General features: G+C 41.5%; 1 protein-coding gene across 1 annotated transcript in view; it reads left to right on the top strand.

Annotated features, from left to right (window-relative positions):
- The window catches only part of LOC124623101 (protein O-mannosyl-transferase TMTC1-like), a 195,129-nt gene that overhangs the window by 25,148 nt on the left and 155,012 nt on the right, over window positions 1–14,969 (top strand). The window contains exon 5 of the mRNA XM_047148892.1: window positions 6,933–7,046. Within this exon, the coding sequence (XP_047004848.1) occupies window positions 6,933–7,046 (114 nt within the window). The remainder of the gene's footprint in view (window positions 1–6,932; window positions 7,047–14,969) is intronic.

The raw sequence follows: 14,969 nt of genomic DNA, 5'->3' as shown, positions 1-14,969 counted from the left end.
GCTCCAAAAATATGGAAATTGCTTGGGGAGAGATTGGGACCGTAAGGAGGACGTGTAAGGGCTTCCCAACGAGACTTCTACAACGCACTTGAAAGAATCTTGACAACGTATTGGCGAGAATTATCCTACAACAGAATGATGTCGCCCATCAACCCGCTGCTCATTGATTTTCTGGATCAGGGCCCACAAGTAACGCACAGTTGTTTGCGAAACATGTCAATGTATGCTGCATAAGTTTCATTGTCATCCCTTATATGCCCGACATACAGTCTCGATCTCTCCTCATGCGACTTCTGTGTCCTTGGAGCCCTGAATAAAGACATCAGTGGCCGTCGATTTGCTTCGGACAGAGATGTACAGTCGCGGGTAAAAGCATGTGTCCTTAGATAGCCGCAAACATTTTCCCATGGAGATATTTACCGTTCTTGCCTCACTGTGGGATCTTTAATTAAGGGGGGTAGGACGTCAAACGGGCCGACCTGGAGCTGGAGAGTCACCGCAGGACATTTTAATTTCTACTGCCTATACATTTACAAATAAATTCATAAAACTTTGTCACCATGACCACGAAGGACTGAGGACTCACACTCATCGCAGTGGAAGTTCAAAAACGTAGCAAAATACCTTTTTTACATGTGAAATTTCGTCACTTTTTAACTTATTACTGACTGCATTTGTTGCTATAGGTACACTTTTCTTCCTAAGTAAGAGAGATTCTTCCATGAATTTTTCATAGCATACGAACAGTAGTTACAGGTGTATGAAACTCTTGAATTTTGCAAACCTATTAAAAAACTGTGGAAAAATTGAGATAATTAACTATAAAACTTGAATTTTTTCTGAACATGAACTTTAAAATGTAACAGTTCATTTATTTCTTCATAAATTAAATAACTTATAGACTTTCATACACCTGTAACTATCGTTTGCACGCTGTGCAAAAGTCATCCACGAATCTCTCTTACTTAGGAAGATAAGTGTATCTATAGCAACAAATGCAGGCAGTAGTAAGTGGAAAAATGATGAAATTTCACATGTAAAAAATGTGTTTTGTTACATTTTTGAGCTTCCACTGCTATAAGTATGAATCCTGAATCATTCCTGGTCATGCTGTTAAAGTTTTATGAATTTATTTGTAAAAGTATAGACAGTGGAAATTATAATGTCCTGTGGTGCCTCTCCTGCTCCAAGTCGGCCCATTTGAAGTCCTACCCCCTTAACAGTTATGACAATTACATTTGAAATAACAAACAGTTCACTTCCTTTTTCATCCAGCTGCCTCATTCTCATTCATTTGACCTTCATAAAATCCTTTGGGTTGCTACTCCGCGTCGTGTACCTATTCAGTTACTTCTACATGATCTATGCTTCGATCCTGCTGCTGGGGTTTGTGTTCACATCAAATGGGGTGTTCAGTTGAGATAGTATGCAGTGGTGGTTTTTGAAGGCATCCCAAAAGATGGGCCAAAACGTAGATCGTGGAGAAGAATATGAAGAGGGATATGATGCGGCCGAGCAACCCTGAATATTTTTAGTTATAAATACAAGAGCCTTGAAAATCTGCAGACTTGCATTGGCTTAGCTGTCTCTTGAAAACTTCCCTTCATGTAGCCACTACAACAACTGTGTACTGGTCTTTTACCGACAATGGTTTGCAATACTTAAGGACGAAAGCAACTTCTGCATGATGTGTCATGCTTGATGACAAGAGGACCACACATAGAAAGAACTGCTGCAGTATAGTACGGAACGTAACTGTAGCACGTCAGAGAGGTGAACGGAAGTGATACCTTTATTGAAAGATTGCGTTACACTTAAGTCACCGCAATTCACGGCGGTCCCCTGGCATTTAAAAGGACGCGACCTGGTTCTTAATGGGGCGTGTGATAACAGAGAGCTGCGCATGCGCTGTAGCGTGCTCCCATGATGGACACAAGGTGGGTAAGGTGTTCTTCTGGTAGAGGGCTCAATTTCCCCACCAGCCGTATGATCGTGCTTGTGGACGTGCAGTAATACGGTTACCCTACGCACTCCACACGTGATCGACAGGACTGAAGCCGGGAGAACGGGCAGGTTAGTCCATTCGCCAAATATGCTCCTGCATCATGACCTCCTCCACCTACACAGTTGGATGTGGTGACGCATTACCATCCATAAAGATGAGGTCAGGGCGGAATGCGCATTGGAAATACAATAACGTTGACCAAGGACCGAATCGTGATTTGGAGGTAAGTTAGCCCATGCGACATAAAGCTCTCCACAACGTAACACTTGCACCACCAAGACGATCATGATCAGCACTGTTTCTTTGCGCATTACTTACCCTCATATGGCGAGACGTGGGAGCATGTAATACACCCACGAACATTTTTGAAATGTGTAAATGGTTTCTTTTTTTTTTTCAATTACCGCTACCAGTCACAAACTTTGTCAACTATTGTATTACTCATTTAGTTAGCAACATGTTTCTGGGTAATACCTCATCTTCAGACTAAATGGCATTACAAAAACAACTTTACAATAAGGTCATACTGATGTTACATAGTCTTTTCGTAAATGCAGTGGTCATCCTGTGGAAGAAGAGAAAACTTAGTAAGAGGCGATGTCACTCTGGAAGCTGGACTGATGTTTGCACGAAAATGTTTTGTAACGGTCACTCACTTTGTTCTTCTGGCGTGGCAGTCTCGTTGTGATGCGCTGAGGTGTTTCCATTTCCGTGGCTCCCTTGGTCACTGTTCACGAAATTGTTGCTAAGATAGCAGTAACTTGGAAACACCATCACAAACAGTTCTGTAGTGCAGTGGGCAAGATGGCGATCGAAATACAGCTGGTCTAGATTTGACTATCGATTTGTCGATCTACGTGTATCAGATGTTTACATGTCTTCTGCACGTCTTGTTATCGCATTACAGATGCACGTTGGCGAAATACATTAGAAATTGAGCACTTGTTACATTTATTATTGAACACATCATGATATAAACTATTTATTTTACATATTTCTAAGCTACTGCTGGGGCTAGAGTCAAACGACTGTCATGTTATGTATTTTTATTCTAAGAGTACTGTAGTGAAACTGGAAAAGAAAAGTGAACTTTTGAAGTCTGTCATTTCATTCAACGTCTCGTTATTCCCCATTGGCTATGGATGAATGTTTCCATTTCTTCCAAGATGTCCATTTTCCAGCTCTTTTCCAAATTATGTAATACTTTGTGATCGTTGTCTATTGTAACACTGTGTCCTGTTTCATTTATATGTTTCGCTACAGCTGATTTATTCGGTTTGTCAAGTCTGGAACAGTCAATGTGTACTTTAAAGCGGGTTTTAAAATTTCTTCGCGTTTGGCCAATATAATATTTGTTGCAATGGCTGAATGTGACTATATAAATTCCTGCTTTGGTAAGTTTCTCTGCGGTATGTGAGATGTCATGAACCAGTTTCTTTTTTAAGTTTTTGGTGGCATCACCACGAGACTGGCACGCCAGAAGAACAAAGTGAGTGACCGTTACAAAACATTTTCGTGCAAACATCAGTCCAGTTTCCCAAGTGACATCGCCTCTTACTAAGTTTTCTCTTCTTCCACAGGATGACCACTGCATTTACGAAAAGGCTAAGTAACATCAGTATGACCTTATTGTAAAGTTTTTTTTGAAATGCCATTTAGCCTGAAGATGAGGTACTACCTCGAAACATGTCGCTAAATAAGTAAGTAATACAATAGTTGACAAAATTGTGACTGGTAGCGGCAATTAAAAAAAAAATACCTTTACATATTTCTTGAGACAGTCACGGTCGAAAAATAGTCAAAACGTCCTGAAATTGTTGAAATGATATTTGCGTCTGTAATTCTAACCATCTCGTGCGGGATATTTTTTTAAATTTTTTTGACCTATGTGTTTACTGCCGTTGGTAGTAAATTCTACATTTGAAAAACTGTGCCTGTACCATATGTTCATATACCTCCCTCTGCTGTAGAAGTCGCCTTTCGTTGCAAACATGGAGTAGCTCGACGTGAAAGAAAGGGAACAGATTTTCGTTACTGGAAAACGTCCAAAACGTGGAGAAGACGAAGTAGTATGCGCTTCCAGAATACCACGGCGTATAGCGGATTCCTAGAAATGCGGAGATCTCAAGAGCGTCTCCTATAGTGAACGTATGAGATATTCTTTGTGGTGATTCACCCGACGGTTGTGGGACTCGCCTCGGGGGAATCTGTGGTGCTGTTAGAGAGGAGCGGTTTTCACTCTCTTACTCCTCTGATGGGCATTGAGGGTGCAAACACAACAAAAATTACAACAATAATAATAACATAAAAAAGACACACACACACATAACACAGATCAAATTTAACGGCTCCAAATATTTACAATTTGAACTCGGCACCGACTGTTCGTGAGGACAGACTTCATGATAGTACACGTGAGTAAATACTTCAAGTTCGGTAGCTGGATATGAAACTTGTAATTGCAGAATTGTTATCCTTTGTGAGCGTTACTCGACTGTATATTTTGGTGATGTCGGGCGTAAAGACAAACCTACAGCAGAAAGGAACAGGCGTGGTTTGTACCACCTATTTCCATTTACACTGTCTCTTAGAAAAGTAGATGGTAACATTTATGATAGCTTAGAAATATGCATGAAAATAATAATTTACCGCTGTTAGACAAAAACTAAACTGTTACAGTTTTTCGAATGATAAACATTGACTCGGTTTTCTGTAAATTTATGATATGTCATTGTGTTAGAATCACTAAATATTACAAAGACACCAGGTGCGGCTTTCTGTCTGTATGTGAAAGCTAATCTCAGCAAGAACTATGAATATTTTGATGTGATTTCGCTAGTAGATAGGCTGATTCATCGGGAATGTTTGCCTATATAATTTATAATTACTTCGTACACACTGGTTGAACTATGATAAACTGAACTCCTCCGGCGCGTTTGTCGGTCCGTTGTGAAGGCTTATCTTAGGAACTAGAGTCAGGATTTTGATACGGCTTCCGCTAATAGGTAGACTGACTCATGAAGCAGGTCTGTGCGTGTAATTTACTAGCGAACCCGGCAATGTTCCTCAATTGCTAAATTTGTGTGGTAATTCTGTATGTACCCTGAAGTCCTTCCCCACTCTCTACCCTTTCCTTCCTCTATCGTCTCTTTATCAAGCTGTTCCCCCCCCCCCCCCCCGCCCAACTCTCTCTGCATGACCACCTCCTCCCTCTTTGTCCCTCTCAATCTATTTCCTCTTCCACCTCGCTATGTTCATTTCCTCCCCTCCTCCTGTCTGCCTATTCGTCTCTCTCTGACCTCGTGACTTGTTTATTGTAATTTCAAACAAAACCATCATTAGGAACTGTACTCGCTTAAAGTGAATGGATAAGTCGGTGGGGTCGTTGGGTGGCAGTGAGACTACTTCGCATTATTTGAATCTGCGCATAGGTAGGATTATGAAGTTTCGGACCACTCATATGCAGTAGGCACATTCTAATCACAAGCTGATTGACGGAAATACACCATTCGTGTTTTCTGTAAAACTGACAGTAAGGAAGAAAACAAAAACAGCATATTGTTGTATATACACTTTTTGTTTGAGATCATATATAAGGAAGAAGAATATGTATATATGAAACAATTTATGTCATCCAGAATGTAATTTTCACTCTGTAGCGGAGTGTGCGCTGATATGAAACTTCCTGACAGATTAAAACTGTGTGCCGGACCGAGACTCGAACTCGGGACCTATGCCTTTCGTGGGTAAGTGCTCTGCCAACTGAGCTACCCAGGCACGACTCATGACTCGTCCTCACAGCTTCAATTCTGCCAGTACCTCGTCTCCTACCTTCGAAACTTCACAAAAGCTTTTCTGCGAACCTTACAGAACTATCACTCCTGGAAGAAAGGATATTGCTGAGACATGGCTTAGCCACAGCCTAGGGGATGTTTGCAGAACGAGATTTTCACTCTGCAGCGGAGTGTGCGCTGATATGAAACTTCCTGACAGATTGAAACTGTGTGCCTGACCTAGACTCGAACTCGGGATCGAGTTCGAGTCTCGGTCCGGCACACAGTTTTAATCTGTCAGGAAGTTTCAATTTGTGGAATGGTTTACATGCTGTGCTATCGTAGTTAAAGTTGGCCACAATAAAGAAAACGAAACCGCAAATTTTCGCAAAACAACACAATATTTCGTTTTTCGTAGTTGGCTTTAGCAGAGAACGTTTACACTGTCAGCTAAAAAAATATATAAGCCTTGTCCGTCTCAATGTTTATTAGTGTATTATGTAAAAATTTGAAGTAAATCGGTCAAAAGCTTTTCGAGGTTTTTGGTGGCTGCGTTTCCTCCGTCAAAATGCTCATTAGAGTATCGTGTAAGAATCTGAAGTAATCGGTCAAGGAATTATCAACATTTTTGGAAATAGCGTTTTCCTTTTATACATCACAAATATGTTTATGTATTGTATACATATGAAAAAATTATATAGAACCTATTCCGTTCATATGTTCATTAGACTACTTTGTGACGATCTAATCTAAATCGATCAAGAATTTTTCGAGAGTTTTGGTATCAATGTTTCCCTTTATGTATTACATATTTTGAGACGCAGTGCAACCCAGCATTCCTGTTACTAACGTTACTAGTTTTACCTCTTAATAGGGTAAAATAAGATTCAGAAGTTATTGAGATACAGCATTAATATTCTGGAACATCCAATTTATAATTACCTTTTCACTTCCTTTGAATACTTCAGGTGAATGTGTGTGTGGTTCGTACTAAATAACGACGGCCAACAACCCAATACACCCTTCTCTATCTGAACTTGCCTTTTCTGTAGCCCCTACCAGAGCACGTACCTTACTCGGACTTACGAAGCCTCGTCAGTTGTATCACACTAACCAGTGTTGCTTCAGCAGTCAGACACTTGCTATGTTTGCAGAGCGGGCTTGCGGGCGCTGCCGCACAACGCTAAGATGCACTACAACCTGGCCAACTTCCTGAGGGAGACGGGGCAGCGGGAGCTCGCCGTGCACCACTACAGGGAGGCGCTCAGGTGGGTGGCCGCGGCTGCCGCCTGGCTGCTGGAGCCGCACGAAGCGTCCGTCTGCACCTGGAGCATGGCCATGTGTGACTGTGCAATTTATTATTTATAATTAAGAGAGTTGATTGACATTACGCCTTTTAAGGAATCTGACAGTTACCAATTGTGGACGAGCCACTAGATAAAGCCTTGCAAAAACACTTAGAAACCCAAAGTACACAGTACCCAAATAAACAGTCCCTTAAGAGAAAGGTATAAAAAACGTAATCTGTCAGGCATTTATAGAAACCTTAATCATAGCGGATATCACTTACTTCACATAGCCACTTCATCAGACTCCTTAAAACCGCATATTACATTAAGATGGCCACACTTAACGTTCTTCACTAAAATACCCTTATAAACTTACTATTTCAATCCGTTAAAGAAGCACTCGTTAAAAGGTCAATAACAAACTTAACGTCCCGGTCACTAATACCCCTCGCTTTATTTTGCCTTATTAAGAAAACGGAATTACTGACAAACTTCAGAAAATCAAACTCCCATAAGAACAGGTTACATATAAGAACCTTCAACATCGCAGCGCGTCAGCAATCGTTGGTTAATATATTAAAAAGCTAGAAACCCGCGTCGATTGTGAAAAAAGCACCTAGTGTTAACCTATTTTTCGGCGTAGATAACTACACCTTCCTCAGAACAATAAAACCCACAAGTGTCTAAGAAGACCTTTGTCAATGATTAAGAGAACACCATAGCTATACATTAATAAAAGAAAAAAAGGAGGAGAAAAAGGAAAACAAACAGTTTATGGCGGGTCATGGCCCATCGAACATAGGCCGGTGTGAGGTGGAGCGTACACCATTAAGTTAAGTAATGGTTTTGACTTTGTGCATATGTACTGTTTGTGGTTTCCTTTTTTTCGTTTATAAATGTATAGCTATGGTGTTCTTTTAATCATTGACAAAGGTCTTCTTGGGCACTTGTGGGTTTTATTGTTCTGAAGAAGGTGTAGTTATCTACGCCGAAACCTAGGTTAACACTAGGTGCTTTTTTCGCAATCGAGGCGGTTTTCTAGTTTTTTAATAGGTTACATATAATATATATTTACATATCTACCAGCTTAACCCGCCTTGGCAGAAGGAAGTCAAATACTAAACTTTCGAAGGCGGTATGTGAACAACTGCCGGTAGTGGCCAGGTTCTTAAACACTGCCAGACCTAGACCTCGGATGACATTTCACTCCCCGCCAAGGCTCTGGCACTATCAAAGGTTTTTGCGCGAATCACAAAGACACTCCAATAACTCTGAAACATAGAAACACTGTGCAGAACCTTTGACTCGATATATGGGTAAGCATGTAAAGGAACACGTTACACTACTGACAAATTCACAACTTCGACCTCCAGCATTTTACACATGGACAACTATAATTAATAGAGTGCAGGCTTTGGAAACGCCAACATAAAATCACTTGTTTACAAGAAACACAGAGCACTAGTAAACCTCTTGAGAAAACTTTCATATAATGGCCACCATTTAACTAGGCCAACTTAACTCTTCCACACCGTCTTAAGGTTCGACTATGAAAATCTCACCATAACAATAAAATTTAAATGCCTCTAAGTGCGTCTGTCAACAAAACACAATTACGAGGACTTGCTTCATATCACGTACACAATACGAAGGAGCGGGTTCCACAGCTTCACCGCTTCACTTCAAACTTTGTTCCCAGCGAAGTCACAGAACTTGTACCCTCAAGCTGCCCATCTCGCCAAAACACCCGACCAATTTTACACTACAACACATAACGGTCATCACGTTCGTTCGCCAGCCGTTGACACTCGTCTCCCAGCGAATGTCACGAGATCTCGAGGGCTAACAACCCAATCGCTTCGTCCACCAACCCGGAAGATAAGAAACGCGAAAAGCAAAGATAGCTTAGCTCAGCCACAATCGATTTCAACGATACATGGACAAAATAACACTGGCACCAGCTCGCCATGGCTCAAAGCTAAATTTAAATGTTCCTAGATTTAGCTTTAAAAATGCTTTCATAATAAAATATTTTCATAGGGAAGCTTATCCCCTATTTCACCCCATTAGGGTTTCAGTTCCCAAAAATACTGAAACATATATTTTTTTCATTTGTAACCGAGAAGTCAAACACCATTGTACATAGAAGTAGCTTTAAAGAAACTTGGTAGTTCTTTAATAATGGCGATATCTAAAAAAAGAATAAAAAGTTTTCACCTACTATGTGACCCTCATAGGGTTAAATCTGAAAAAATACTGAAACTCGTGTTTCTTTATTTGTGACCGAGAAACCAAATAATAATTTTCGTAGGTCTAGCGACATTTTTCAAAACAAAGGAATAAAAAACACTTCATCCCCTATTCCACCCCCTTATGGTTGGAATTTCGAAAAGTCGCATCTTGAACGACGATGCCCGCAATATAAGATCCACATCTCCTCCAAATTTGATATTTCCATCCCTAGCAGTTTGAGGTGGACGACGAGGAGTCAGTCAGTCAGTCAATCACTCAGAACGCTCCCGTGCCCTCCAAAGAACAGTCAGGCGCATTTTCTGTAATGTTTCAGTGTTTCAGCAGACAACAGCAATTTAGTTTTTACAACGTGTAGCTGGACTCAGCACAGGCAAATCGTGCTCATCACGCACTTCACGCGACGTACAGCGTCGACGCTAAGCGTCGGCTTGTTTTGCATTCGAAACAAATAATTTTGAAATCGCAGTTGTACGTACCCACTCGGTGCAGTGGTCCGAAATCACTCTAGTGCGATATTCGTTTTATCGATATGTACTAGCAGGAGCACAAGACGCGAAGAATGACGAGTACTGCAGCAGCGACTAAGCAGCGCTCTGGTCTGCGCTGACTGCTAATGCAATGCAGCAGTGCTGCTCAGTCGCTACTTGTTGTCATGTAGTACTTTATGGTTGTACGTCCTGATATCAGCCCAATAGGTATATTAATTCGGAAGGTCACTTCGCCATCATCATGTAGTCACCTGATGAGGAAACTGTGATCATTTTCATAAATATCATTCTCTGTGGAGACTGGTACATAATGGAGTCGACACCGTTCCTACATATCGAACCTCGTCCTTACTCACTTCAGCCAGACGAGAGGCCACAGATGTTATGGGGATGCCTCATCATCCATGTGTAGAGATGGTTTGGCGCCTGACGGTTTCACTTGCACCAGTTGGTGGCAGGGAGTCTCAGAGATAATCGCATGCTCAAAATGGTTCAAATGGCTCTGAACACTATGGGACTTAACATCTGAGGTCATCAGTCCCCTAGAACTTAGAACTAGTTAAACCTAACTAACCTAAGGACATAACACATATCCATGCCTGAGGCAAGATTCGAACCAGCGACCGCAGCGGTTGCGTGTTTCCAGACTGAAGAGCCTAGAATCGCTCGGCCACACCGGCCGGATATCGCATGCGAGCACTATGTGTACAGTTACGCATCGGAGTGGGGAAAGTAGGCCCGAACGTTAATAATAATGTTGATTGTGGTCAGGCTTTTGTAAAACGAAATCAGAACAGCAATGGCTAATACCAGTGGGATGGTAAACTCGTGTGATTCCTAATCTACTGTCAATGAACTGTACTCATAGCAGCAACGTGATCACTGAACATACAATATTATTTATTATGTATGTTATATATTATAAATTCAGGGTTTATTTCAAGAGACCTTTATCATCGTTTTATTAGTTTACTGACTGAATTATGTGAAGCAGTGAGAGTAATAGATTGGTAGGCTACATGTCACTTAAGTGCACTGTTAGGAATCTTAATACCTTGATACGAGAGTAGTGCGACAAAGTGGGTGTCAGTGCATATTGTTAGTGCGAGTTGCCTACATCAGGGGCAGGTACGCAATCATGGGTAAACCTACTGATCTCCTTTCATTGACAGGTCCTTAACCTATTGTTCTGCTAAAGGGATCCTCCTTTTTGATTGACAAGCACTTAACCTATTGTTCCCTGAACCCTCCCCCTTGCCCTCCACGCCTCAGGAAACCTCCCCCCTAGCTGCTACGGGTACACTTTCAGGTCTGAGTTACTGGAATAGCCCTCTCACGCTTATCAGTTTGATTGACTACTTAATTAAATTTATCAATTAAAGACCCCCTTTTGATAAACCCACACCCCTCCCACACTCCTTCCCACAAATTGGCGTGAAAAAGACTCAGTTGATTGGTCATTTGGAGGGAATTCGATTGTAGTGTATGGAATATTGTTTATACAATTTAGATATTGTGTGGAATATTCGGTATTTAAACAATTTAGGGGATTCAAGGCAGTGTATGGAACACATGGAAATTGATGGCTCTTTGGTGAAGAGGAAGGATCTCATAACGGGAAATTCAAGGACATATTGATTATGTATAAACAAATCAGTTTGTGGGGGTTGGATTTCTGTTGCTCATCATTCTCTGCTCGTTTGAAACATGTAGCTCTTGTAAGAAGTAATTACATGGGCAAACATGTTGCATAACCTAATGTTTGGCACTGTACTCTGGGTGTCTTAACTTAATGTTCGCCCTTTGTTTCCACTTAGCCTGTTGTTCTGTTAAGTAGTTTTCCATGTCACCCCCATTTCCTTAAACTATTGTACCGCCTTTGATACCAAATCAAGTAATTAGTTGTGTTCTCCCACCATTTTCTGGTACACTTTCCGAATATCACATGCTTTTGAACGCCACTGCTTTCGCATTCTTCTTCATCAACCACCTCCTTAAACTACTGTACTGAGTTTTACGTAAAATTATGCAAATTAACGTAGTGTTCTGCACTTAACCTGCTCTTCTGCTCCATGTCACCCACTCACACACACCCTCCCCTTAACTATTGTACTGCTAACACCACATTTTTATTGAAAATGGATTCAAACTAATTAAATCGATATTCTTCATATGGATGGTTTTTTTTAATTTGCAGCATTCTACTGGTTGTTGAAGTCGATGGAATATTGTTTTAGCAAATGATCGCTAATAAAAAACACATCCCACCAACCGATGCCAGATGAAGATGCCACCGACTCCGCACCTGCCCCCAACAGTCAGGATGCACTGGTGGCCACCGCAAAGTGACGATGCGACCATTAGCTGCTAAGCCACACACAGGTGTTCGTTTGGGTACCGCAAGCATGAGGCAGTGGCAACCCGTTTTTCCTTGACACCTGAGAAATTCCTGTCGAAATACGTGTTCACCTAGGTACCATTGCTGGCGCGATGACGCTGAACTGTGGGGACCAGCGCTATAGAAATCAGTTCCAATGCTTCCCAGACTAGCTCAGAGTGCATTGTTCCTAGCAGTCCTAAAGGGACACACGAGACACGTCGGCCATGTGTATGTGTTTACCTGCCCAGTGAGGCTGACAGATCGCCACGCGATGTGTGCATAGCGTGGCTGTTATTTTCGGTGTCCTATAGCTACTGGTCTGGAGATGTCCTAATATCACAATGTTTGGTGAGGGACAACATCAAGCCAGAGATGGATGGTCTGCTTCAACTTGTCTTTCAACATATGAACAAAAAATACGTCACCTGACACTCAGAAATTTCTGTAGATAAACAACGCATAAGTTTTCTACAGATCATCAAATACATACAAAACTCATAAGAATATTGGGAATCAGGAACATATCTACCAGTGTAACTACAATTTAGTATTACGATTGCTGCTGCTGTCTGACTCCGATCGATGTGCAGGTAATGTCTCTTCTTGACCGCTGTGGTTTTGGAATGAATCTCAGTATCTATTGCACACAAAATTTTCCACATAAAAATCTCTCTCATGCCCTCATGGTCTTCGATGTGCTGAATCTCCACATCCCTCACGATAGGACGCACTCTCATTTTCTCTGGTCATGCCACAACACAAGCCACAGTAATATTACACTGCAATATATACACATTTTACACAAACAGTGCAGTTATTTCTTATATCTGTGCAGCACCTGAAGAAATTATGATATGCCCACACTCACACCGACAATGTGTCTCGATTATCCTCAGTCCTAGGCAAATATCGGTCAAAGTATTTGAATCAGTGCTTCTGGAATGTGCTGCACCCTGCCAAGATTCTCTCAAACAAGTGTTATGAAGAACAGGTTTCCAGCACTATGTAATAATTAATACTGCACCTACGGATGTAGCGCTTGGAAAGAGAACACCAATGTGGGTTGGTGTACTGTAATCAACATCACTACCGATGGAACAACAAGGAAAATACGATTGTATGCTTAGGGATGCCGAACAGGGGACGTCTTCTTAAAACCATATTGCCCATTCTGATTGTACACTATAGCAGGTCCAGTTGAACACTTGCATTGCTATATTGTGCAGCTGTTTACGAAAAGAAACTATCACAACTTACTTTTGGATATACTCCTCAGTGCATTGAAATCACGATTCACCATGTCCAGTCTATCCTTCCGTTACGACTAGACATAGGTAATTCTCTTGGTTCTTACGTAAATAGTACTTTGATTACTCCACACAAACATGTGTCGAAGCATAAGCCATCGTACCATTACGTTCAAGCAGCAGCAAACATTTCTGACTATCAATTACAGGAGTATAAAGCCCTACAGTCTTTTCAGTTTATCGGTTTCGCTGCTTCCACGAAACCTTTTGGTATTTTCGATACTTGTAAATTCAGGAAACACAGAGAAAGTTCTGAGTGTAAGGTGACGTATTCTTTGTTCATGTGACAAGATGAATCAGACCACCCATCTCTGGCGTGATGCTGTACCCTCATCCAACATTGTGGTGTTACGACATCTCGAGACTAGCAGCTGCAAGACACCGGAAACACCAGCTATGCTATTGCACACATCTGGTGGCGATGCGTCAGCCTCGCTGGGCTGGTAAACACACGTGCCTGGCTGACAGGTCTTGAGTGTCCCATTAGGATTGCTATGAACAATGCACCCTGAGCTATTCTGGGAAGCATTAGAACAGATTTCTATAGTGTTGGACCTGCAGTTCCGAACCAAAGCGCCACCAAGATGCCTAGGTGAAGATGTATTTCGACAAATTTCTCAAGTGGCAAGGAAAGAAAGGGATGCCGCCGTCTCATGCTTGGGGGACCAAAACGGACACCTATGCATGGCTCTGGAGCTGACAATCACGTTGTCACTTCTGGGGTGCCACCGGTGCATCCCGACTCTGGGGGTGCATGCAGAGGGTGTGCGTGAATGGGTCACATGGAGCAGATCAGCAGGTTAATTGCAGAACACTATCCTAATTTGCGTAATATTTATGTAAAATGCAGTACAATAGTATAAGGGGTTGGGTGACAAGGAAGAACGCATCAGACACGTCATTCAAAAGCATGTGAAGTCTGAGAACTCTACCTGAAAATGGTGGGAGGACATAAGTAATTACTTAATTTGGTGTCAAAGGCTGTAAAATAGTTTAAGGAAATGGAGATGACATGGAAAATCACTTAAAAGAGCACTAGGTTAAGTGCCGACAAAGGGCGAACATTAGGTTAAGACATCCAGAGTATAATGTCAAACATTAGGTTATGCAACATATTTGCCCTTATAATTACTTCTTACAAAAACTACACGTTTCCAAAGAGCAGAGAATGATGACTAAGAGGAATTCAATCCCCACAAACTGAATTTTTCATAAATTAGCAGTATACCCTTGAATTTCCTGTTATGAGATCCTTCCTTTCCGCCAAAGAGCAATCAATATCCTTACATTACATACACTGCCTTGAATCCCCTAAATTGTATAAATAAGCAATACTCCACACATTGTCTAAATTGTTTAAACAATATTCCATTCACTACAATCGAATTCCCTCCAAAATGCCAATCAACTGAGACTTTTTCCACCAATATGTGGAGGGAGGGTGGTAGGGGTTTAGCAGAGAGGGAGGGTTTAA

Source organism: Schistocerca americana, chromosome 7 (genome assembly GCF_021461395.2).
Source record: "Schistocerca americana isolate TAMUIC-IGC-003095 chromosome 7, iqSchAmer2.1, whole genome shotgun sequence".
Lineage (NCBI taxonomy): Eukaryota > Metazoa > Arthropoda > Insecta > Orthoptera > Acrididae > Schistocerca > Schistocerca americana.
Note: the sequence above shows the minus strand (reverse complement) of the source record. Positions and strands in the feature narration are given on the sequence as shown.